The sequence below is a fragment of the Serinus canaria genome, chromosome 25, assembly GCF_022539315.1.
Source record: "Serinus canaria isolate serCan28SL12 chromosome 25, serCan2020, whole genome shotgun sequence".
Taxonomy (NCBI): Eukaryota; Metazoa; Chordata; class Aves; order Passeriformes; family Fringillidae; genus Serinus; species Serinus canaria.
The window spans coordinates 12,209,074-12,233,182 of record NC_066338.1 but is presented as its reverse complement, the minus strand read 5'-3'; the positions used below and the strand labels follow the sequence as shown (position 1 = coordinate 12,233,182).

At 52.8% G+C, this 24,109-nt stretch overlaps 2 protein-coding genes and 1 long non-coding RNA gene across 3 annotated transcripts; 1 reads left to right on the top strand and 2 right to left on the bottom strand.

Annotated features, from left to right (window-relative positions):
* Nucleotides 1–2,269: 2,269 nt before the first annotated feature.
* On the bottom strand, nucleotides 2,270–17,017 carry SYT11 (synaptotagmin 11). Its single transcript, XM_050984900.1, has 4 exons — nucleotides 16,868–17,017; nucleotides 10,927–11,744; nucleotides 9,553–9,676; nucleotides 2,270–7,219 (listed from the first exon to the last, which is right to left on the bottom strand). Exons 1-4 carry the CDS (start codon nucleotides 16,899–16,901, stop codon nucleotides 6,909–6,911), a joined length of 1,287 nt encoding a protein of 428 aa, XP_050840857.1. The 5' UTR covers nucleotides 16,902–17,017; the 3' UTR covers nucleotides 2,270–6,908.
* A 338-nt stretch (nucleotides 17,018–17,355) lies between these two features.
* LOC127060728 (GON-4-like protein) lies at nucleotides 17,356–24,108 on the top strand (the record flags this gene model as incomplete). The annotated part of the gene is made up of 7 exons (XM_050984812.1): nucleotides 17,356–17,743; nucleotides 19,490–19,654; nucleotides 21,102–21,298; nucleotides 22,720–22,794; nucleotides 23,125–23,175; nucleotides 23,697–23,747; nucleotides 24,031–24,108. Coding segments are annotated over exons 1-7 (966 nt in total), but the record flags the coding sequence as incomplete, so codon positions are not given.
* On the bottom strand, nucleotides 18,496–19,469 carry LOC127060767 (uncharacterized). Its single transcript, XR_007780073.1, has 3 exons — nucleotides 18,953–19,469; nucleotides 18,872–18,907; nucleotides 18,496–18,826 (listed from the first exon to the last, which is right to left on the bottom strand). It is a non-coding gene; the product is annotated as an uncharacterized LOC127060767 (long non-coding RNA).
* Nucleotide 24,109: the final 1 nt, after the last annotated feature.

The following is a 24,109-nucleotide window of genomic DNA, read 5'->3' as shown; positions in this document are numbered from 1 at the left end:
GGGTAAAAATCCTGAGTCTGATTTGTTGAAATCTGAGCATTTTCCATCCCTGGTGATTTTCCAGAGAGGTCTTTGGTCACATTTTTGGGACAATCCCAAAACTCAGAATGGAAATTCCTCAATTCCCTCTTGGATTCAGCTTCGGGAGATTTGGTTGTGGCAAATGATGCCAAATCCAAGCAAATCCAACCAAATTACACCAAATCCAATAAGATTATATCAAATTAAACTAAATTACACCAAATCAAACCAGATTAAACCAGATTGTATCAAATTAAACCAGATTAAGACGGATTAAACCAAATCCAACCAAATTATCCCAAATTAAACCAAATTACACCACATCAAACCAAATTACACCACATCAAACCAAATTAAACCAAATTAAACCAGATTGTATCAAATTAAACCAAATCAAACCAAATTATTCCCAATCAATTATTCCAAAATGATTCCAAATCAATCCAGATTTCACCAAATTAAACCAAATCAAACTAAATTCAATCAAATTGAAATGCTGTGTGGGTTGCTGAGGTGTTGGGGTGGGCTGAGCCTCAAGGGAAAAAGCCAAGTAAGGCTGAAGTAAAAAATGTCACAGAATTATGGGATGGTTTGGGTTGGAATGGACCCAAAAACTCCTCAGGTCCCAGGGACAGGGAACCTCCACCATCCCAGCCCTGTGGGAAATGGGCACTGCCAGGGGCAGCCAGAGCTGGGCTGGGAAATGTTCTCATGGATTTAATCCCAAACATCCAAAGATTGGGGAGCTCAGCAGGTTCAGATTGGGGAGCTCAGCAGGTTCAGACTGGGGAGCTCAGGAGGTTCAGATTGGGGAGCTCAGGAGGTTCAGATTGGGGAGCTCAGGAGGTTCAGATTGGGGAGCTCAGGAGTTTCTGCTCCTCACCCCCCAGTTTAGGTTCCAAGGGGGTTTTTGGGCAATGTTCTCACAGAACCATGGAATGGTTTGGGTTGAAATAGATCCAAAAACTCACCCAGTGCCATGGCAGAGACACCTCCACCCTCCCAGCCCTGTCCAGCCTGGCCCTGGGCACTGCCAGGGGCAGCCTCAGCTGGGCATAATCCCAAACATCCAAAGATTTGGGAGCTTGGGAGGTTCAGACTGGGGAGCTCAGCAGGTTCAGACTGGGGAGCTCAGCAGGTTCAGATTCTGGAGCTCAGCAGGTTCAGATTCTGGAGCTCAGCAGGTTCAGCTCCTCACCCCCAGTTTGGGTCCAAGGGGATTTTTGGTGGGGGGAATTCTCAGCAATGACTGAACCATGGAATGGTTTGGGTTAAAATGGACCCAAAAACTCACCCAGTGCCATGGCAGAGACACCTCCACCATCCCAGCCCTGTCCAGCCTGGCCCTGGGCACTGCCAGGGGCAGCCTCAGCTGCTCTGGGCACCTGTGCCAGGGCCTGCCCACCCTCCCAGGGAGGAATTCCTTCCCCCAAACCCACCCCAAACCCCCTCTCTGTCACTGTGGAGCTGCTCCCCCTTGTCCTGGCTCTCCATCCTGCCTGGCTCCTGCTGGCCACAGCGAGGCCACCCTGAATCCTCCTCTCCCCCAGCCCTGCTTTAATTTCATATTTAATGCAATATTCACTTTATTCCTGCCCCAAACCCTCTGTCACTGTGAAGCTGCTCCCTCTTTTTCTGTCTCTCCAAGTTTTTATAAATCATCTCTCTCCATCCTGCCTGGGCCTCCAGGTGCTGATGGCCTCCCTGAATCCTCCTCTCCCCCAGCCCTGCTTTAATTTAATATTGAATTCAATATTCACTTTATTCCTGCCCCAAACCCCCTCTCTGTCAGTGAGAAGCTGCTCCCCCTTGTCCTCTCACTCCAAATTTTTATAAATCTTTTCTCTCCATCCTCCTCTTCTCCTCCAGGTGCTGCTGGCCACAGCGAGGCCACCCTGAATCCTCCTCTCCCCCAGCTCTGCTTTAATTCAATATTTAATTCAATATTCACTTTATTCCTGCCCCAAACCCCCCTCTCTCTGTCAGTGTGAAGCTGCTCCCCTTTTCCTGTCTCTCCAAATTTTATAAATGATCTCTGTCCATCCTCCTTTTCTCCTCCAGGTGCTGACGGCCACCCTGAATCCTCCTCTCCCCCAGCCCTGCTTTAATTCAATCTTCAACTCAATATTCCCTTTATTCCCATTTGTTCTGTATGAATGAAATGCATTTTCCAGCCGAAATTCACATTTTTAGAAGCAGACCCCACAGAGCTCAGTGTTGGCTGTCACACACACCAGAGGCAGCACAATTAAAGTGATTTTCATTTTTATTTGCACGCTCGATGTGCCTGAACAAATTCAACATACAAGGTAGCATTACAGGATGGAGGTTAGCTTGGAGCATTATGCACTTTCACACAGGTTGAGTTAGGTTTTTTTGCCTTTTATTATTATTATTATTATTTATTATTATTATTTATTATTTTCCACACAAAGTTGTAACTGTCCAAGTTCATTTTACAATAGAAGACACAAGGTAAAGAATAAACCACACCTGGGAGATTTTTACAGTGAGTCTGCTGTCACTTACTGTCTATTTTTATGCTTTAAAAAATATAAATCTGCACATTTTCAGTTTCCTATTATTCCAGAAGAGTGTTGGAGCTACTCCTACCTGCCCGACAGCCTAAGTCTATTTACCCTGAGCATGTTTCCTTGACAAGAAATTCAGTTTTTTTCCTTTCAACTAAAGGAATTTTAAGATCATTTAGGCTTAGTCATGCTTTTCACACCAAAGGGAGAAGGGAATTTTTGTTGCTGCTTTTAGTCCTGGTCAGATCTTTGGGGTGGTGTTGGAAAAGCATTTTCTGAGGAAAAGTGGTGAAAAGTTGCTGGAATTACAGCAACACAATTGCTTAGTGCAAAAATAAAAATTTAAAAAAATCAGGATTGGGAGAGATTTTCCAAACTGGGGAACTCTGAGCCAGGGAGCCAGAAAAGAGTTTGGGACACTGATAAAATCTCCCACAGCCTCAGGCAGAAATCCTGGTCCTGGGGATGGTGGAGGGGGAAAATCCTCCTGGGAGAGAGGCTCAGCAAGGGAGAAAAATCAACATTTTAGAAAGGAAGCCTTGGGAGAGATGGCAAAGGGCACAGAAGGGGAAAAGGATCATTCTTCCAACAGGGATCTAAAATGCAGCAGCTGAGTCCTCTAAGTGGTTAAATGATAATTTTTTAAAAAATAATTAATCTGTTAAATGATAATTTTTTAAAATAATTAATCTGTTTTTGCATCCCAGAGGGCTCAGAGCTGCCTGGGACCAACCAAAGATTTGCAGATTTTGGAATTTCCTTCCCTGCAAACCTGGGGCTGTGCAGGAGGAGCCTCTGCAAACCCAACTCTGCTCCTTGGAGAGCCCAGGAACGAGAAATTCAAATTATTTCTGCTCAGTTCACCAGCACTGCTTCCAGATTTGCTGCCAGACTTCACCCGGGGAGCAGAACAGCCCAAACTGATCAATTCCTGCAGGGCTCCAACAGCCCCAGCTCCCTCTGGCCCCTGGGAGGCTCCCAGGGCCTGGAATCAGCCAGGATTCCAGGATTCCAGCTCTGGAATCAGCCAGGATCTCAGGATTCCAGGATTCCAGCTCTGGAATCAGCCAGGATCTCAGGATTTCAGGATTCCAGGATTCCAGCTCTGGAATCAGCCAGGATCTCAGGATTCCAGGATTTCAGGATCTCAGGATTCCAGCTCTGGGCCAGGCTCTGCCCTCCCTGGGGAGCTGCAGGATCATCTCTGAGCCACCATGTCTGGGATGGAGGGAGGATTTGTCACCTTGTCAGGGCCTGGCTCAGCTCTGGGCTGCCAGCACAGACATGAGCAGAGAGGGTGGGATCAAACTGAGCAGGGATAAATTCAGAGAGGATGGAATCAAACGAAACCCAGCAGGATTAGATGCAGATTGAGGATGGAATCAAATCAAACTGAGCTGGATTAAATGCAGATTAAAGATGGAATCAAATAGAACTGAGCAGGGTTAAATTCAGAGAGGACGGAATCAAATGAATCTGAGCAGAATTAAATGCAGATTAAAAATGGAATCAGATGAAACTGAGCAGGATTAAATGCAGATTAAAGATGGAATCAAATGGAACTGAGCAGGATTAAATCAAATCAAACTGAGCAGGATTAGATGCAGATTGAGGATGGAATCAGATGAATCCAAGCAAAATTAAAAGCAGATTAAAGATGGAATCAAATCAAACTGAGCTGGATTAAATTCAGGGAGGATGGAATCATGAATCTGGTCAGGATTAATTCAGAGAGGATGAAATCAAATGAATCTGAGCAGGATTAAATGCAGATTAAAGATGGAATAAGATGAAACTCAGCAGGATTAAATTCAGAGAGGATTAAATCAAATGAAACCCAGCAGGATTCGTTAGATGCAGATTGAGGATGGAATCCAATGAAAGTGAGCAGGATTAAATCAAATTAAACTGAGCAGGATTAAATGAAATTAAACTGAGCAGGATCAGATTCAGATTGAGGCTGGAATGAGATGGATCTGAGCAGGATCAGCTGCAGATTGAGGCTGGAATGAGATGGATCTGAGCAGGATCAGCTGCAGATTGAGGCTGGAATGAGATGGATCTGAGCAGGATCAGCTGCAGATTGAGGCTGGACCCAGTGAAGCCCAGCAGGGTTCCCCCATCCCTGCCCCTGTGCCCAGAGCAATGGGAACAATGGGATCACTGCTTGGGGTTGGGATTTGGGGCCCACCCTGGGACCCCCCAGCTCCCCCAGGACCATCTCCAGGACGAGGATCTCAGTGTCCCTTCTCTGGAGGGCAGTGCCATTTTCCTTCTGGGCCAGTGCAGAACTCGTGGCTGGCACCTCCCAGAGCAGCACAGAACCGATGGGCAGGCGAGGAAAAAACGGGGAGCAGAGAGGGGAGGATCAACAGCAGAAACTGGGGAGAGGCCTGGAGAGGCCAGGCCAGTCCTGGGGACACCAGCAGAGACACAAACACAACTCCAAAGGGACAGGGATGGGACTGAGCCTGGTGCTGGCAGGAGGCTGAGCTCGGGTGGGAGGCATGCAACAGCGGGAGCACACTGCGAGGGACAGGGACTGCTTGCTCTCAGCGCTGATTCCCTTTTTCTGGAGGGTTTTGGAGCCTTGTAGAACCACAACTAAACAGAATTTTAATTCTTTTCCCCATCACTCATTCCTCATCAATAAAACCTTGGCTGTAAATTTCTTTCTGAGCTTTTATCCCCCACCTTTCTTTTTTTGTTGTTGTTGTTTTTTAGGATTTTAGGGCCCTGCAAAAAGACAACTAAAGGGAGTTTTAATTCTTTCCCCATCATTCATTAAACCTTGGCTGTAAATTTCTTTCTGAGCTTTTATTCCCCACCTTTTTTTGTTGTTGTTGTTTTTTTTAGGGTTTTGGTGCCTTGCAGAACCACAACTAAACAGAATTTTAATTCTTTCCCCATCATTCATTCCACATCAACAGAACCTTGGCTGTAAATTTCTTTCTGAGCTTTTATCCCCCATTTTTTTGTTGTTTTTTTAGGGTTTTAGTGCCCTGCAGAACCACATCCACTAAAGAGAATTTTAATTCTTTCCCCATCATTCAATAAAACCTTGGCTGTAAATTTCTTTCTGAGCTTTATCCCCCACCTTTTTTTTGTTTTTGTTGTTTTTTAGTGTTTTGGTGCCTTGCCAAACCACACCCACTAAAGAGAATTTTAATTAAAATTATTTTTTTTAGGATTTAGTCCCCATTTTTTTAGGATTTTAGGGCCCTGCAAAAAGAGAACTTTTTTAAAATTATCTTTCTTATCATTCATTGCCCATTTTTTAGTTTTTTTAGTGCCTTGCAAAAACCACATCAACTACAGAGAATTTTAATTATTATTTTCCCATCATTCCTTCCCCAATTTTACCATCCTAGTGCCCTGCAAAAACCACATCAACTAAAGAGAACCCATTTTTAAATTATTATCATTTATTCCCCATTTTATTTTATTTTTTGCAGATATTCCCCTATTTTTTAGAATTTTAGTGCCCTGCAGAAACCACATCAACTAAAGAGAATTTTAGTTATTATTTTCCCATCATTCCTTCCCCAGTTTTAGTGCCCTGCAGAACATGAACTAAAGACAATTTTAACCATTATTTCCCCATTATTCCTTCCCCAATTTTAGGATTTTAGTGCCTTGAAAAACCACATTAACTAAAGAGAATTTTGGTATTATTTCCCTACTGTCCCTCCCCCAATTTTAGGATTTTAGTGCCCTGCAGAACATGAATTAAAGACAATTTTAGTTCTTATTTCCCACCGTTCCTTCCCCGATCTCTTCCACACCCCCCAACCACCTCTCTTCCCTTCCAGCCCTAAGCCCAGCCCTCAGTCCGGCCTAGCGGGGCTAAACCCAGCTCTAGGTGAGCTAAGCCCAGCTCTGGGTGAGCTAAACTCAGCTCTAGGTGAGCTAAACCCAGCTCTGGGCGGGCCAAGCCCAGCTCTGGGCGGGCTAAGCCAAGCCCAGCTCTGGGAGGGCCAAGCCCAGCTCTGGGTGGTCTAAGCCAAGCCCAGCTCTAGGCGGGTCAAGCCCAGCTCTGGGTGGTCTAAGCCAAGCCCAGCTCTAGGCGGGTCAAGCCCAGCTCTGGGCGGGCTAAGCCCAGCTCTGGGCGGGCCAAGCCCAGCTCTGGGCGGGCTAAGCCCAGCTCTGGGTGGGCTAAACCCAGCTTTGGGCGGGCTAAGCCCAGCTCTGGGCGAGCCAAGCCCAGCTCTGGGCGGGTTAAGCCCAGCTCTGGGTGGGCCAAGCCCAGCTCTGGGCGGGTTAAGCCCAGCTCTGGGCGAGCCAAGCCCAGCTCTGGGCGGGTTAAGCCCAGCTCTGGGCGGGCCAAGCCCAGCTCTGGGCGGGCTAAGCCCAGCTCTAGTACTCGCTCAGGCTGTGCCACCTGGCCACGGCGCGGCCACTGCCATCGCAGGCCTGCTGCCAGTGCTGGGCGCCGGCGGGGGTGGCACTGTGGGCACCCAGCACCAGCCTGCCCACGGCCTGGCTCTTGGTGCTGCGCTCGAAGGAGATCACCAGCAGCTCCAGGCTGACCTCGGGCACCAGCTCTGGTGCCAGCTGGTAGCTGAAGGACTCGTTGAACACCGGGTTCAGAGTGCACTTCTTGACGTGAGTCTTCTTCTTGGCCAGGCGCCGGCGGCCGCAGTACAGGTTCACCTTGACATAGGGGTCTGTGGGGAGAGGGCACCCAGTGACACGGCCCTGGCACACAGTGACACCCAGTGACACGGCCCTGGCACCTGGGGGCACCCAGTGACACGGCCCTGGCACACAGTGACACCCAGTGACACGGCCCTGGCACCCAGTGACACCCAGTGACACGGCCCTGGCACACAGTGACACCCAGTGACACGGCCCTGGCACCCAGTGACACGGCCCTGGCACCCAGTGACACAGCCCTGGCACCCAGTGACACAGCCCTGGCACCTGGGGGCACCCACTGACACGGCCCTGGCACACAGTGACACAGCCCTGGCACCTGGGGGCACACAGTGACACGGCCCTGGCACCCAGTGACACGGCCCTGGCACCTGGGGGCACCCAGTGACACGGCCCTGGCACACAGTGACACAGCCCTGGCACCCAGTGACACCAGTGACACAGCCCTGGCACCTGGGGGCACCCAGTGACACAGCCCTGGCACACAGTGACACGGCCTGGCACCTTGGGGCACCCAGTGACACGGCCCTGGCACCCAGTGACACGGCCCTGGCATGGGGGCACACAGTGACACAGCCCTGGCACCCAGTGACACGGCCCTGGCACCTGGGGGCACTGGGGGCACTGGGGGCACTGGGGGGGAGTGGGGGGCGGAGTGTGGGGGACTGGGATGGGATTGGGAGGGACTGGGGGGGCCTGAGAGGCACTGAGAGAGACTGGGAGGGACTGGGGGGGACTGGGGGGACTGGGGGGGACTGGGAGGGACTGGGGGGCTGTGGGAGGCACCGGGAGACACTGGGAGATACTGGAAGATTCTGGGAGACACTGGGGGGCACTTGGAGACACTGGGGGGCACTGGGAGACACTGGGAGACACTGGGAGGCACTGGGAGGCACTGGGAGATCCAGCATGGCCTGGGAGGCTCTGGGAGGCTCTGGGAGGCTCTGGGAGCTACTGGGATGTACTGGTTTGGGCTGGGGGGAGTTACAATCCCATTCCAGACCTTCCTCTAGCCCAAGTAGAGATTTGGGCTCTGCTTTGGCCTGGGAGGGACCTAAAAATCCCATTCTGCTCATCCCTGTCCCATTCCACTCCTTCCTCTAGCCCAGGGGGCTCCATCCAGATCCCTCAGGAATTCTCCATTCCCTTCCCAGATCCTCAGGAATTCTCCATTCCCTTCCCCATCTCCTCAGGAATTCTCCATTCCCTTCCCAGCCCCTCAGGAATTCTCCATTCCCTTCCCAGCCCCTCAGGAATTCTCCATTCCCTTCCCAGCTCCCTCAGGAATTCTCCATTCCCTTCCCAGCCCCTCAGGAATTCTCCATTCCCTTCCCAGCCCCTCAGGAATTCTCCAGCCCCTTCCCATTCCCTTCCCAGCCCCTCAGGAATTCTCCATTCCCTTCCCAGCCCCTCAGGAATTCTCCAGCCCCTCAGGAATTCTCCATTCCCTTCCCAGCTCCTCAGGAATTCTCCATTCCCTTCCCAGCTCCTCAGGAATTCTCCATTCCCTTCCCAGCTCCTCAGGAATTCTCCATTCCCTTCCCAGCCCCTCAGGAATTCTCCATTCCCTTCCCAGCTCCTCAGGAATTCTCCATTCCCTTCCCAGATCCCTCAGGAATTCTCCAGCCCCCTCCCAGCTCTGGACAAGTTCCTCCAGGTCTTGACATGAGGATCTGAGGGATTTACGAGCTCCAATCCCACTGATTTTTGGTGGATTTTCAGCACCTGAGCCCCTCAAGCTCTTCAGGAGTGTCCTGAGGTCCCACCTTGGGATACCTGAGGGATTTGGGAGCTCCAATCCCACTGATTTTTGGTGGATCTTTAGTAGCTGAGCCCCTCAGGCTCTTCAGGAGGTCCCACCAAGGCTGCCTTGGGAGATTGAGGGATTTGGGGATTCTGAGGGATCTGAGGGATTTGAGGGATTTGGGGATTCTGAGGGATCTGAGGGATTTGGGGATTTCTGAGAGATTTGGGGATTTCTGAGGGATTTGGGGATTTCTGAGGGATCTGAGAGATTTGGGGATTTCTGAGGGATCTGAGGGATCTGGGGATTTCTGAGGGATCTGAGGGATTTGGGGATTTGGGGATTTCTGAGGGATTTGGGGATTTGGGGATTTCTGAGAGATTTGGGGATTTCTGAGGGATTTGGGGATTTCTGAGGGATCTGAGAGATCTGAGAGATTTGGGGATTTCTGAGGGATTTGGGGATTTCTGAGGGATCTGAGAGATCTGAGAGATTTGGGGATTTCTGAGGGATTTGGGGATTTCTGAGGGATCTGAGAGATCTGAGAGATTTGGGGATTTCTGCTTCTCCCACCCACTCCGAGGTGGAGAAAATAGCTTCTACCTGAGAGGCCAGTGATGTCCATCTTGGGCAAGTGCCTGGCCTTCAGCACCACCACAGTCATCCTCTGGGCCACGGGCTGGTAGGACAGGGACACCTGCAGCTCCCCTCTGCTGATGCACTTCTGCCAGGAGAACACACAGAGCTCAGCACAAGCTGCTCCTCCTGCCTGGGAGCTGCCCACAATTCCCTTTGCTCGTGGTTAAAGAAAGGAGAAGAAAAATGAGCCCCAGGTGTCTGAGGAGGAAGGAAAAAATCAGCAAAAATTGGAAATTTGGGGGGGAAAAACCTGAATTTGTGTTTGAGGATCTACATCATTGCTGATCTGAAGGTTCCAGATCAGAACCTCTGGGGTCAAACACAGCCATATCAAACCAAAAATATGAATTTGGGGAAAACAAACAGAATTTGTGGCTGAGGATCTGCATCATTCCTGATCTGAAGGTTCCAGATCAGAACCTCTGGGGTCACAGCCAGCCCAGAGTAGAAGCAGGGTGACCACACTCACCTGTATGTTCCTTTTGAGAATCTCCCTGGTGAGCTGGACCTTGCCAGTGCTCAGATCCACCTCTGAAAGATGGATATAGCACCAAAAATATGAATTTGGGGAAAAAAAACAGAATTTGTGGCTGAGGATCTGCACATTCCTGATCTCAAGGTTCCAGATCAGAACCTCTGGGGTCACAACCAGGGCAGAGTCACCAAACATGGAAGTGACTTCTGTGTTGAAGATCTCCCTGGTGAGCTGGACCTTCCCAGTGCTCAGATCCACCTCTGAAATGTGGATATGTCACAAAAAAAAATATAAATTTGTGGAAAACCAGAATTTGTGGCTGAGGATCTGCATCATTGCTGGAATCATCGAAGGTTCCCAGATTCACAAACCTGCTGGGTTCACAGGCACAGATCAGAACCTCTGTGGTCACAGCCAGCCCAGAGTGGAAGCAGGGTGACCACACTCACCTGTATGTTCCTTTTGAGGATCTCCCTGGTGAGGTGCACCTTGTCAGTGCTGGGATCCACCTCTGAAAGGTGGATCTAGCACAAAAAATATTAATTTATGGAAAAACCAGAATTTGTGGCTGAGGATCTGCATCATTCCTGATCTGAAGGTTCCAGATCTCTGGAGTCACAGCCAGCCCAAAGGGTCACCCCACGTGGAAGAGATCCTTTTGAGGATCTCCTTTGTCAGTTGGACCTTCCCAGTGCTCAGATCCACCTCTGAAATGTGGATAAATCTCACCAAAAATTTGAAACTGGGGGAAAAAACAGAATTTCTAGCTGAGGATCTGCACATTCCCGGTCTGCAGGTTCCAGATCAGAACCTCTGTGGTCACAGCCAGCCCAGAGTGGAAGCAGGGTGACCACACTCACCTGTATGTTCCTTTTGAGGATCTCCCTGGTGAGCTGCACCTTGCCAGTGCTGGGATCCACCCCGGCCAGGGGCACCATCACCTCGCCGATCACGTCGTCGCGGGAGAAGCGGTCGAAGCTGAGCACCAGGAAGTGCAGCACCAGGTCCTGCAGGTGGCTGTAGGGGATCCCGTAGAAGGTGAAGGTCTCGTCGAAGACGGGCTCCAGGGTCTTGCGGAGCACGCGGGTCTTGACGCGGTGCCTCTTGTCGGGCAGGATGGTCATCTTGATGTAAGGGTCGGAGCTCTGGGTGTGCTCATCCATCACGGGCAGCCCGTGGGCCTCCTGGATGGTGACCACCAGGGCTTTTTTGGGGAAGTTGTAGTCCACTGAGAAGGTCAGGTCTCCCAGCAGGACGTCGTCGCCCGGCGAGGAGGGAGAGGAGGTTTTGCTCCCTGCCGGGGTGAGGCTTTGATCCGGGCTGAGTTCATCTCCGTAATCCACTTTGATGGGGAGCTGCTCCACCTGGGGGGGTCCATCTGGAGCCTTGTTGGGGCCCACCAAGCCAGCCTCAGCAGCATCCACCAGCAGGTTCCCCCCGCTGCCCCCCTCCCTGGCCGGGCCGCTCTTGTCTCGCCGCAGCCGGTTGATTTTCTTCTTGTTGCTCAAGGTCTCCGGGTAGATGCTGATGCCTTTCAGCATGTGAATGAATTTGTAGGGGGGGGTTTTGTGCTTCTTTTCTGCTTGCTGGTGACAGCATGTCCACACAAAGACTGTGACCGAGACAGAAACCACCAGCACAGTGGCTCCAATGAGTCCTGCCACCACGGGGGACACATCTGTGGGAGGACAAGGCAGTGAGGAGCAGCACAGCTGGCTGTGATCTACACACACCTGTTGGGCTTTTAATTCCAAGATCTGCCCATCACAGCTTCCCAGACACCATTTTAATCTCTAAATTGATTTCTCACACTCCTAAGGCATGTCTGACCTGTGTTCCATGAGCTAAAGATCTCTGTCCTGCCATAATGAGGAACACATCTGTGGGAGGACAAGGCAGTGAGGAGCAGCACAGCTGCAGTCCTCCACACTCCTCTCGTGCTTTTAATTCCAGGATCTGCCCATCCCAGCTTCCCCAAACATCACTTCCATCTTGAAATTTATTTCTCACACTCCTAAATCATTCCTGACCTGTTCCATGAGCTAAAGAGCTCTGTCCTGCCACCACGGGGGACACATCTGTGGGCAGTGAGGAGCAGCACAGCTGGCTGCAGATATTCACACTCCTTTTGTGCTTTTAATTCCAAGATCTGCCCATCACAGCTTGCCCAAAATTCATATCTCACACTCCTAAGGCATGTCTGACCCATTCCATGAGCTAAGGAAGGATCTCTGTCCTGCCACCCCAGGGGGAGGACAAGGCAGTGAGGAGCAGCACAGCTGGCTGTGATCTACACACTCCTGTTGGGCTTTAATTCTAAGATCTGCCCATCCCAGCTTGCCCAGACACCATTTTAATCTCTAAATTCCTTTCTCACACTCCTAAGTCATGTCTGACCTGTTTTCCATGGGCTAAAGATCTCTGTCCTGCCACCACGGGGACACATCTGTGGGCAGTGAGGAGGAGCAGCACAGCTGAGGGCAGACCTACACACTCCTGTTGTGCTCTTAATTCCAGGATCTGCCCATCCCAGCTTGCCCAGACACCATTTTTATCTCTGAATTGATTTCTCACACTCCTAAGGCATGTCTGACCCGTTCCATCAGCGAAGGATCTCCAACTGTTGCTTCCTTATCTTGCCAAACCCAGCTCCTGCATCAGCAGCATCTCCATAGGAACGCTGTCTCCTGATGTGCAGGAAACATTTCCTTTCATTTTTTCAATGCCCTGTTCAGGAACGTTACACAATTCTATTTTCCCAACAGGGAGGGAGTAATAAACATGGCCATCACTCTGGGTTTTGAAAAGATCCCAAAAAAGGGTTGGTTTGCCCTGAATTTTGTGGTTGAAGCCAGGGGTGAACATGAAATCTCCCAACAGACAGAAAATCCTGGGCTGGGATTTAGGGATGAGCTGATATTTTCCAGATTTTATGCCAACTCTGTTAATCACTAATGGCAAGGCAGAATAAAAATTTTTAAAAAATTAAATTAAAAAAAAAAAAAAACCAATAATTTTGATCTGCTTCTTTGCTGATGCATGATTTTGGAGAAGTCTGAGCAAGGATGAACCCAGAGGTGCTGAGGTGCCCAGGGCAGCACTGACATCCTCCAGCAGTTCTGAGAGCCTGGGCTGGGTGGAGATGCACAAAGAGCTGGGCTTGGTTGTTCCCTCTGAAAAGGGCAGGAAAAGAAGGGGAAGTTTTGCTCTCTGCAGTTTCTTGGTGGGAGCTTTTAAGTTTCATGTAACTTTTTTTTTGTATTCCTGCTTTTAAAGCCATTTTCTTTCAATTTTAGGAAGTCATCAAACAAAAAGCCCTCTAACCTTGTTTCTTTCAGCAATTGTCCAAACCACTCCTTTACCAAAATGACAATGGTGGCAGTACCCAAATGAGCTTAAAAAATTTAAATTTGTCTCATTTTCCTCTTCATTCTGTACCACAACCAGGAGGAAATGATCTTCTGAGCTCATCCTTGAAGCTACAGAGAGCACCAGGAGTTTGGGTTTTCACCATTTTCCGAGGGGAACAGGCTCAGGGAAAATGATTTTGCCTGCTCCCAAAAGTGGAAAAATCCCTTTTTAGTGACACAGGAACCTTTCTGACCTGCAGCTGGAATTCCACAGAGAAACTTCTCCCAGGTCTCACTGCAGAGCCTGGGATTGAATTAATGAAAGCAAGAAAAATTCCTCATTCTGCCAAAACACCACCCCAAAAACCCAACTGGAGTTTGTTAATTAATGATCCCTCTTTGATAGGAGGCAAATGACTTAAAAGGCTTTGGGGATGTGTAAAAAAATGCTGAAAGCCCATTCTTATTTTTATTTTTATCCTTAATTCTCATTCTTGCTGTGTGTTTTATTTCTATTGTGTCCTCACAGGATCAACTCTTGCACCTCTGATGGGACAATTACAGAAGCAGCCACACCAGAAAGCACCAAATAAATCTTTTCTCTCTCTCTTTACTGAATTATTGTAAATCTAAAAATTATTTCAACTCTGAATATTATTTCAGCTCTGAATATGATCTCATCCCGAGCCTGTTTGTGGCTCACAATCCCCCTTGTGTAATTATTCCCTGTTTGTGTAATTATTCCATCCATTCTTTAGTCATGTTTCCATAATCTCTGAAAACTGCACGGATCTAAAGCTGCCTAAACCAAATTTTAGTGAAGTTTTGCAGCTTTCAATGTCCCCTTGAAATGGCAGCACAGCCTCCCTCCAGCACAGCACAATTTGGTTTTTTTTTATCCAAACTTTGTGGAAGCTTTGTTCTGACATGAGCCTATGATTTGACCAAAACAAAATCAAAAATCACCTCCCAAAAGAAAAAAATCTCCTTTTAAACCTGATCTTTGCTAAGGATATGGTTCAATATCCCTAAAGAATTTGGGATTCAGAGGAAATGCAGCAGCCAGCCATGCCCAGGGCCTGCAGGGTGGCAGGGGAAGGTCAGAGGGGGCTGCAGGACAGGAGGGGGGAGATTGGGATGGGCAGAGCTGGAGGAACCCCACCCTCCTCACCCTGGGGCTGCACCCAAACCATCCCAAACCCCAGAGGTTCTGGGCCCCCAAACCATCCCAAACCCCAGAGGTTCTGGGCCCCAAAACCATCCCAAACCCCAGAGGTTCTGGGCCCCAAAACCATCCCAAACCCCAGAGGTTCTGGGCCCCAAAACCATCCCAAACCCCAGAGGTTCTGGGCCCCAAAACCATCCCAAACCCCAGAGGTTCTGGGCCCCAAAACCATCCCAAACCCCAGAGGTTCTGGGCCCCAAAACCATCCCAAACCCCAGAGGTTCTGGGCCCCAAACCCATCCCAAACCCCAGAGGTTCTGGGCCCCAAAAACCATCCCAAACCCCAGAGGTTCTGGGCCCCAAAACCATCAAAAACCCCAGAGGTACTGGGCCCCAAAACCATCCAAAACCCCAGAGGTACTGGGCCCCAAAAACCATCCCAAACCCCAGAGGTTCTGGGCCCCCAAACCATCCCAAACCCCAGAGGTTCTGGGCCCCAAAAACATCTCAAGCCCAGCGGTTCTCTGCACCCAAAACCATCAAAAATCTCTGATGTTCTGGGCCCCAAAACCATCCCAAACCCCAGTGGTTTTGAGACCCAAAAACATCCAAAACCCCAGAGATTCTCAGCCCCAAAACCATCCCCAACCCAGCGGTTTTGATTCCCAAAACCATCCCAACCCCAGCGGTTCTCAGCACCAAAAACATCCCAAATTCTCGGCCCCCAAAACCATCCCAAACCTCAGCAATTCTGGACTCCCAAACCATCCCAACCCCAGCAGTTCTGGGCCCCAAAACCATCCCAGACCCCAGAGGTTCTCAGCTACAAAACCACCACAAATTCTCGGCCCCAAAACCATCCCAAACCCAGCAGTGCTCTGCACCCAAAACCATCCCAAACCCCAGAGGTTCTCAGCACTAAAAACATCCCAAATTCTCGGCCCCCAAAACCATCCCAAACCTCAACAATTCTGGGCTCCCAAACCATCCCAACCCCAGCAGTTCTGGGCCCCAAAACCATCCCAACCCCAGATGTTCAGGGCCCCAAAAACATCCCAAACCCCAGATGTTCTGGGCCCCAAAACCATCCCAAACCCCAGAGGTTCTGGGCTCCCAAAAACATCCCAAACCCCAGATGTTCAGGGCCCCAAAACCATCCCAAACCCCAGATGTTCTGGGCTCCCAAACCATCCCAAACCCCAGATGTTCTGGGCTCCCAAACCATCCCAAACCCCAGGTGTTCTGGGCTCCCAAACCATCCCAACCCAGCGGTTCTGGGCCGCCGGGCAGGGCCCGCACGGAGCTCAGCGGGCTTTGGAGCTTCTCCACCGCCCCCGCGGCTCTCCCGGTACCGGCTCCCGGCTCCGCCCGGGCCGGTTCCCCCTCCCCGCCGCCGAGCATCCCCCGGTAACCCCGGGCAGGCCCCGCCTTGTGGCGCCGGTGCCGGTGCCGCAGCCGCCCCGGGGAGCGCGAACAAAGGCCGGGGCGCGGCGCGGCCCGGCACAGACATCACGTCATCGGCCCGGGCTGCACCTGCCGCCACCGGGCCCCGCTCCGCCAGCGACCGCCGGCACCGGCACCGCGCCCGCGGCCGAGCGCTGGCACCGCCCCAGCGGCGGAGAGCGCGGGGGGAGCGGCATCGCCCGGCCCGCGGGGGCGGAGGGGCCGCGGGAGGCTGAGGGAGCGGGGGATGCTGAGGGAGCGGGGCCGGGGGATGCTGAGGGGCCGGGGGATGCTGAGGGAGCGGGGAATGCTGAGGGAGCGCGGCCGGGGAATGCTGAGGGGCCGGGGGATGCTGAGGGAGCGGGGCCGGGCGATGCTGAGGGGCCGGGGAATGCTGAGGGAGCGGGGAATGCTGAGGGGCCGGGGGAGGCTGAGGGGCCGCGGGAGGCTGAGGGGCCGGGCCCGGGCGATGCTGAGGGGCCGGGCCCGGGCGATGCTGGGCGATGCTGTGTGCCCGGGCGATGCTGAGGGAGCGGGGCCGGGGGAGGCTGAGGAGCCGGGGCCGGGCGTTGCTGAGGGGCCAGGCCCGGGCGATGCTGAGCGGCCAGGGGATGCTGAGGGGCCGGGGGATGCTGAGGGGTCGGGGGATGCTGAGGGGTCGGGGGATGCTGAGGGGCCGGGGGATGCTGAGGGGCCGCGGGATGCTGAGTGGCGGCGGGTGCGGAGGCCCCGGAGCGGCGCTCCCATCCCCGCGCGGCCACAGCGGGGCCGAAGGCGCCGCGCTCGGCTCGGCCCCGGGGGCGCCTGTCGGGCCCGGGCCCACCGCGGCCCGGCTGCACTCACCGAAGCCGGGGTGGACGCTGGTGATCTCGGCCATGGCCCCGCCGAGGCCGGGGCCGCGGGGGTGCGGGCCCGGTGCGGAGGATGCTGGCGGCCGGGATGCAGGAGCTGCCGACTGGTCCCGCTGCGGCGCTCGCCCCGCCCGGCCCCGCCCCGCCCGCGGCGGCCCCGCCCGGCGGTGACTCGGCAACTGTCGGGGCTCCGGGCGCGGAGCCGCGGGGCGTGTGCCCGAGGTGCCTCAGCCCCGCTCCCACCGGGAGCCGACGGCACTCGGCGGCACCGGGCGGAGCCGCTGCGCTCCACGGGGACTCCCCCGGCGGCGGCGGCGGAGGCGGGCGGGGGGCTGGCAGAGGGGTGGCAGCGGGGTGTGTGAGTGTCTCTGTGCGTGTGAGCTGTGAGGGGTCGCACCGGGCCCCGGCGGCGGCGCCCAGCCAAGATGGCGGTGACAGCGCTCGGTGCCCCCCCACCCCCCCACCCCCCCTCCCGGCCCCGCCTCACCGGGACCCCGCCGGGACCGGCCCCGGTCGCGCATGCGCGGGGCGAGCCCCGGGCGCTTCCGCTTCCTGCGCGGCCCGAGCGGGCCCCGAGCGGCACCGGGCGGCCCCGCCATGGCCATGGCGCTGAAGATGCTGCCCTGCAAGAAGCGCAGAGCGGCGGCGGCGACGGCGGGGCCGCCGAGCCCCAGGGAGCGCGGGGAAGACGCGGAGCTGCCCGGAGGCTCCGGTGCTGCCGATGGAGGCGGCTCCGCCAGGCCCGCGGGGAGGGGGCCCGGGGAGGCCTCGCCGAAGAGCGGGAGGAAGCCCCCGGTGAGGGCGGCCCTGAGCCCCGGGCCGGAGCTCCCCGCGGGGCCCGGCAGCCCGGCGGCGGCGGCGGCGGAAGGTACGGGGAGGGGCGGCGGCTTTGCGCCCGGGGATTTCTTGTTTATTTTGGTTTGGGGTTGTTTTTTTTTCCGTAAGGAAGTGTTACAGATTAAAACGAAACTGAGGGTTTTTTTTCCCCGGTGTTTTCTCTTCCCTGGAAGTGTCCAGGGCTGGGCTGGGATGGTGGAAGGTGTGCGTGCCGTGGCAGGGCTGCGGTGGCATTGATGGCATTTGTGGCATTTGTGGCATTTGTGTTCCCTCCTCACACGAACCATTCTGGGATTGTTTGAGGAATGGTCCCTGGATGTTTCTTAGCCCCCGTGAGGCCGGAGATGAGGGGCTTGGAGCATCTCTGTGCCCAGGAAAGGCTCAGGGGGCTGGGGCTGCTCAGGGTGTGCCCAGGTGTCCCTGGGAGTCTCTGGGTTTCCGTGGGTGTCCCCGGGTGTCCCTGGCTGTCCCCAGGTGTCCCTGAGTGTGTCCCTGGGTGTGTCTGGGTTCCCGTGGGTGTCCCTATGTGTCCCTGTGTGTTCTAGTCTGTCCCCAGGTGTCCCCGGGTGTCCCTGGCTGTCCCCAGGTGTCCCTGAGTGTGTCCCTGGGTGTCTCTGAATGTACCTGTGTGTCCCAGTCTGTCCCTGGGTATCCCTGTCTGTCCATGTGTGTCCCAGTCTGTGTCCCAGTCTGTCCCAGTGTGTCCCAGTCTGTCCCTGTGTCTGTCCCAGTCTGTCCAGTGTGTCCCTGTCTGTTCCTGTGTCTGTCCCTGTCTGTCTGTCCCAGTCTGTTTCTGTGTCTGTCTGTCCCAGTGTGCCAAGGTCAGGGCAGCCCCAGGCTCTGCTCCAGGCCCAGCCATGGCCCCAGAGCCACGGGCAGGGCCTGAGCCCAGGAGCTGCCCCTGCCCAGGAGGCAGAACTGCTGCCCTGGGCAGTGCCAGCCCTGAGCAGAGCCCAGAGAGGCTGTGGAGCCTCCCTGCCTGGGGAGCCCAGAGCCACCTGTGCCCACCTGTGCCCTGGGATGGCCCTGCCTGGGGAGCCCAGAGCCACCTGTGCCCACCTGTGCCCTGGGATGGCCCTGCCCACCTGGGGAGCCCAGAGCCACCTGTGCCCACCTGTGCCCTGGGATGGCCCTGCCCCCCTGGGGAGCCCAGAGCCACCTGTGCCCACCTGTGCCCTGGGATGGCCCTGCCCACCTGGGGAGCCCAGAGCCACCTGTGCCCCAGGATGGCCCTGCCCACCTGTGCCCACCTGTGCCCTGGGATGGCCCTGCCTGCAGAGGGTGGCACAGGTGACCCTGTGTGGCCCTTCAGCCTCGATGCATTCTGTGTCTCTCAGTGAGAATCCCCTCTGGTTCTCGTGCTGCTGTGATGAGCTCCCTGCTTTGACCCAAAGCTGAGTTCCTGTCCAGGGAGGAGGTGCAATGGGGCAGCTCCCAGTTGTTTTCTTGGCTTTCAGGACAGGAGGGGAAGGGTTTGGAGGGTTTGGAGCCACCCCAAACCATGAAAATGCATCCCAGGGGTGCACCCTGGCTGTGCCTGCCCCTTTGGGAGAAATGCCCAGGTTCTGGCAGCTGGCTGATGTGGCAGGGCAGGGTTGGAGTGGGGATCTCTGTGCCTGGGGCTGTCCCCAGCAGGATGGAGCTGCAGCTCCACCACAGCCCTGGCTGCTGAGTGGGAAATTCGATGGGAAATTGAATTTTAAGGTGGAGCACTGGCTGTGGTGTGGTACCTGTGCTCTGTGGTGGGCCTGCCTGCAGCTGGGTGTTGTGTTTGCAGGGAAAATCCCCAGGCTGTACACAGAGGTGGAAGTGAGCTCTCAGAGGGATCTGTGGCCGAGTGAAAGCCCTGGGGCAGTGCCAGAGTCTCCAGGGAGAAGCTCCCTGCAGGTAGCTGCTGCCAGAAATCCCACCACCATGAAGCCACCAAAGAACACCAGAGCTGGTGAGTGCAAATCCCAGAAATTTGGGATTTGGGGCTGTTTTGGGTAAATCTGATACAGCAAACTCTGGAATTGTGAAGATGGTGGAGGTTGTGTAAGTGCAGGGTTTCTTTTTTAATTTTTATCTTGTGCCCCATAATTCAGCAGAACTTGCTGGAGTTGATCTCTGCAGTTTTTGGCTACTAAAAATCACTGCTCTGCTTCAGAGAAAATGAAGATTCTTTTTCTTTCTCTGAGCCAGCAAAGCAGAAAAACACTTTCTAAATCCTGGCAGCTGTAAGCTGTGGTTGCTGGGTGGTCCCTGGAGGTTTAGAGCGAGGTTAAAGGTGTGAAAAGGTTTCTAAATGTTTTGTAAATCACTCTGGAGGAGGGGGCAGCTGCAGGACCTTGACTGCTCTGGTCACTCAGGTCCTGCAGAACTTGAATCCATCCTTCCCAAGAGCTCCTGGTTCTCCTGGCTGCTTCTGGCTGGGTGGTCTGCAGCAGCTGCTGGAAGGTCTGCTGTTCTTGCAAGGAGAACCTTTGCAAGGAGATTCTTGCAAAAGGAATCTTTCCAAGGAGAATCTTTGCAAGAATTTTGCAAGGAGAACCTTTGCAAAGGGAATCTTTGAAAGGAGAGTCTTGCAAAGGGAACCTCAGCAAGGAGAACCTTAGCAAGAATTTTGTAGAAGAATCTTTGCAAGAATTTTGCAAGGAGAACCTTTGCAAAGGGAAATTTGCAAGAGAACTTTTGCATGGAGAACCTTGCAAGGGGAACCTTTGCAAGAATTTTGCAGGAGAACCTTAGCAAGGGGAATCTTTGTAAGAAGAGTCTTGCAAAGGGAACCTCAGCAAGGAGAGTCTTTGCAAGGATTTTGCAGGAGAACCTTTGCAAGGAGAATCTTTCCAAGAGGAACCTCTGCAAGGAGAATCTTTGCAAGAATTTTGCAGGGGAACCTTAGCAAGGGGAATCTCTAGCAAGGAGAGTCTTGCAAGGAGAACCTTTGCAAGAATTTTGCAGAAGAACCTTAGCAAGGAGAACCTTAGCAAGAGGAACCTTGCAAATTTTGCAGAAGAACCTTTGCAAGGAGAGTCTTGCAAAGGGAACCTTAGCAAGGAGAGTCTTGCAAGGAGAATCTTTGCAAGAATTTTGCAGGAGAACCTTAACAAGGAGAACCTTGGCAAGAATTTTGCAGGAGAACCTCTGGCAAGGAGAACCTCTGGCAAGGAGAACCTCTGGCAAGGAGGGTCTTGCAGGGAGAACCTTTGCAAGAATTTTGTCGAAGAATCTTTGCAAGAATTTTGCAAGGAGAATCTTTGCAAGAATTTTGTAGAAGAACCTTTGCAAGAGGAACCTTTGCAAGGAGAAGCTTTGCAGGTTTTCTGCAGGATTCTGCTTTGTGTTTCTTTCCAAACCCACCCTCTCACCACACACTGAGATTTTCAGCTTCCATTTCTGCTGATTTTCAGAGGAGCAGGACGGGGAGGACGTGGAGAGGAGGAAGAGGAGGAGGAAGGCCAGCAAAAGGAAAAGAGAAGGGAAGAGCCAGGAGGAAGAGGGCTCCTTGTCCTGTGACATCAAGCTGGACGAGTCCCTGGACCGCACCCTGGAGGATGGAGCCAAGCAGCACAACCTGACCGTGGTCAACGTCAGGAACATCCTGCACGTGAGTTGGGGGGGGCCCTGGCCAGTGCTGCTGGCTCCTGGGCTCCTCTTCCTTGTTGGAGTGATCTGAGGCTGTGGAGGAGCTTCCAGGATGGAATGATGGAGCTGGGATTGAGGGCGTGGAGGTGGATGAGAGGTGTGGGATGGCACTGGGTGGGAAACTTAGGGTTTGGGGTTTTAGAGTGTAGTAATAGATATGGGGCAAGATGGAGGTTTAGGGTGGAGGCTGGTCCTTCTCCTCCTCCTCCTCCTTGTTCTCCTTCTCCTCCTCCTCCTTGTTCTTCTCGTTCTTCTCCTTGTTCTTCTCATCATTCTCCTTCTTGTTCTTCCCCTTCTCTTCCTTCTCCTTCTCCTCCTGTTCTTCTCCTCTCCTCCTCCTTGTTCTTTTCTCGTCTTCTCCTCCTTGTTCTTCTCGTTCTTCTCCTCTTGTTCTTCTCCTTCTCCTCCTTGTTCTTCTCCTTCTCCTTGTTCTTCTCCTCTTCCTCCTTGTCTCTTCTCCTTGTTCTCTCTTCTCCTCCTTGTTCTTCTCCTTCTCCTCCTTGTTCTCCTCCTTCTCCTCCTTGTTCTTCTCCTCCTTCTCCTCCTTCTCCTCCTTCTTCTCCTTCTCCTCCTTCTCCTCCTTCTCCTCCTTCTTCTCCTTGTTCTTCTCATCATTCTCCTTCTCGTTCTTCCCCTTCTCTTCCGTCTCCTTCTCCTCCTTCTCCTTCTCGTCCTTGTTCTTCTCCTCCTCCTTGTTCTCCTTTCCCTCCTTTTCCCTTCCCCTCCTTGTCCTTCTCGTTCCCCTCCTTTTCCCTTCTCCTCCTTGTCCCCCTCCTTGTCCCCCTCCTTCTTCTCCTCCTTCCCCTCCTTGTTCCCCTTCCCCTCCCTTCTCCTCTCCTGCCTTCCCCCATTTTCCCCCAATTTTCTGGCATGTGGTAGTGAAATGTTTTAAGGACTGGATGTGATCCCATCCTTCCTCCAGAGATTTACATATTCCATACTGGAAATATTCCATACCTTCTCCAGGGATTTGGGAGGCTGTGAGGGCTTAAAAATGGGAGTTTAATCAAGATTTGGGTTTTGTGGTGCAGCCTCAGAGCAGCATTCCTGCTGTGACTGGGATCAGCACATCTTCCATGACTGCTGTGGGCTTTTGCTTTGACTCTTTTCTTTCTCTCTGCTGGGGATTTATTCTGGGGAGCACTCACAGAGAATTCAATGCAAATGTTTCAATCACTGGAAATTCATTCATTTCTTTTAAATTTTACAAATCTGAAATGAAGGAATGAATTAAATGAATGAATGAATTAAATGAATGAATGAAACAATCATTTGTGCCTCAGTGTAATTACAAAGCCTGTCATTTCCAGGGGGTTGATTCCAACTCTTGTTGGATTGTTTGTTTCTCTGGGATGACCATCCTGGATTTGTGTGTTCCCTTAGGAAGTGATCACAAATGAGCACGTGGTGGCCATGGTGAAAGCAGCCATCAGTGAGACAGAAGATATTCCTGTGTTTGTGAGTAAAAACTTGCTCACTTTGTGCCCTCCTGGGCTTCAGGGGGAGGTGGGGAGAGGAGGGAGAACAAAAATGGAATTTACCTGCTACAATAATGAGGTTTCATTGATTTACCAGCTGGATGAATTATAAAACAAATGTGAGGAGTTATTTTTGAGGTCACTGTGGTGATGTCTGTAATTAATTTCAAGTAAATTTAAAGGTTATGAATTTTAAAAAAGAGAAAAGCCTCATAATAAGCTGGACTTTCCTCATAAAGAGCTGCTGGGGAAAAGCTGTCCTTGAGGCAAGGACTGAATTTGTTGCTGTTTTCTTGTTTCCAACTCTCAGGAGCCCAAAATGACTCGTTCCAAGCTGAAGGAAGTGGTGGAGAAAGGAGGGGTGAGTAAATGCTCTGCTCCAGCTCCTGCTCTGTGTGACAGGGACACAGAGCTGGGGCTGGCTGCAGGAGAAGCTTCTTCCCCCAGGGAATGGTCCCAGAATTCCCAGAAAGTCCCAGAATTCCCAGAAGGTTTGGTCAGTGCTGCCACGGTGGGATTGTTGGGGTGTTTGACCATGGATTGATGATCCTTGTCCCTTCCAGCTCAGCCTGCCCTGTTGTTCTCTCAGTGATTTTGGTTGTGGGACCCTCCAAGAGCAGCACAAATCTGATTTGAGTCTTGAGGTGAAAAGAATCAGCCCAGGCAGTGTTAAAAAGGATGAATTTAAAAAGGATGTTAAAAAGGATGAATTTGGGCTGAGCAGCCCAAAGTGAGGGCAGTGAACTCCCAGGGTCCTGAGTTCCCTCCTGGAGATCCCATGGGGGATCTGGAGGCTCAGTTTGAGCTCTGGCAGATCCAGCTCAGGTCCTCCTTAGATCCACCAGGTTGTGTGACACAGCCCAAGGGTTTTTGTGTCTGCAGGTGATTCCAACCTGGAACATTTCTCCAATCAAGAAGGCAAACGAGGTGAAGGTGAGTGAATTTTTCCTGGAGCTCCTGCTGAGGCTGAGATCTCTTGGAGGGGCTGGAGCCATCTAAAACCATCTCTGAGCTGCTCGTGCAGCTTCCATCTTGTAAATCCTGAATTATTTCTGCCTGTTCTTGCACCTTGGCTTCCCTTCCCCAACCTTTTAGGAATTTATTCCTTTCAGGATTTCCTTTCCAAAGCCTCAGGGTGTTTCCTCACTTTGAAATATTTGCTCTGACTGAGCTCCTGCTGCTGTGGGGAGTGCTCACCCTCTTTCTCCTTGCTCAGCCCCCTCAGTTTGTGGACATTCCCCTGGAGGAAGATGACTCCTCTGATGAAGAATACCAGCCTGATGATGAAGAGGAGG

What these genes read in the sequence shown, in the direction of transcription:
- SYT11 (XM_050984900.1), bottom strand. Translation starts at nt 16,901, where the DNA reads ATGGCCGAGATCACCAGCGTCCACCCCGGCTTCG. An exon ending in CAGCGTCCACCCCGGCTTCG is followed by an intron (nt 11,745 to 16,867) that starts GTGAGTGCAGCC and finishes GTCCTCCCACAG; the next exon opens with ATGTGTCCCCCGTGGTGGCA. An exon ending in TCCTCAAAAGGAACATACAG is followed by an intron (nt 9,677 to 10,926) that starts GTGAGTGTGGTC and finishes TTCTCCTGGCAG; the next exon opens with AAGTGCATCAGCAGAGGGGA.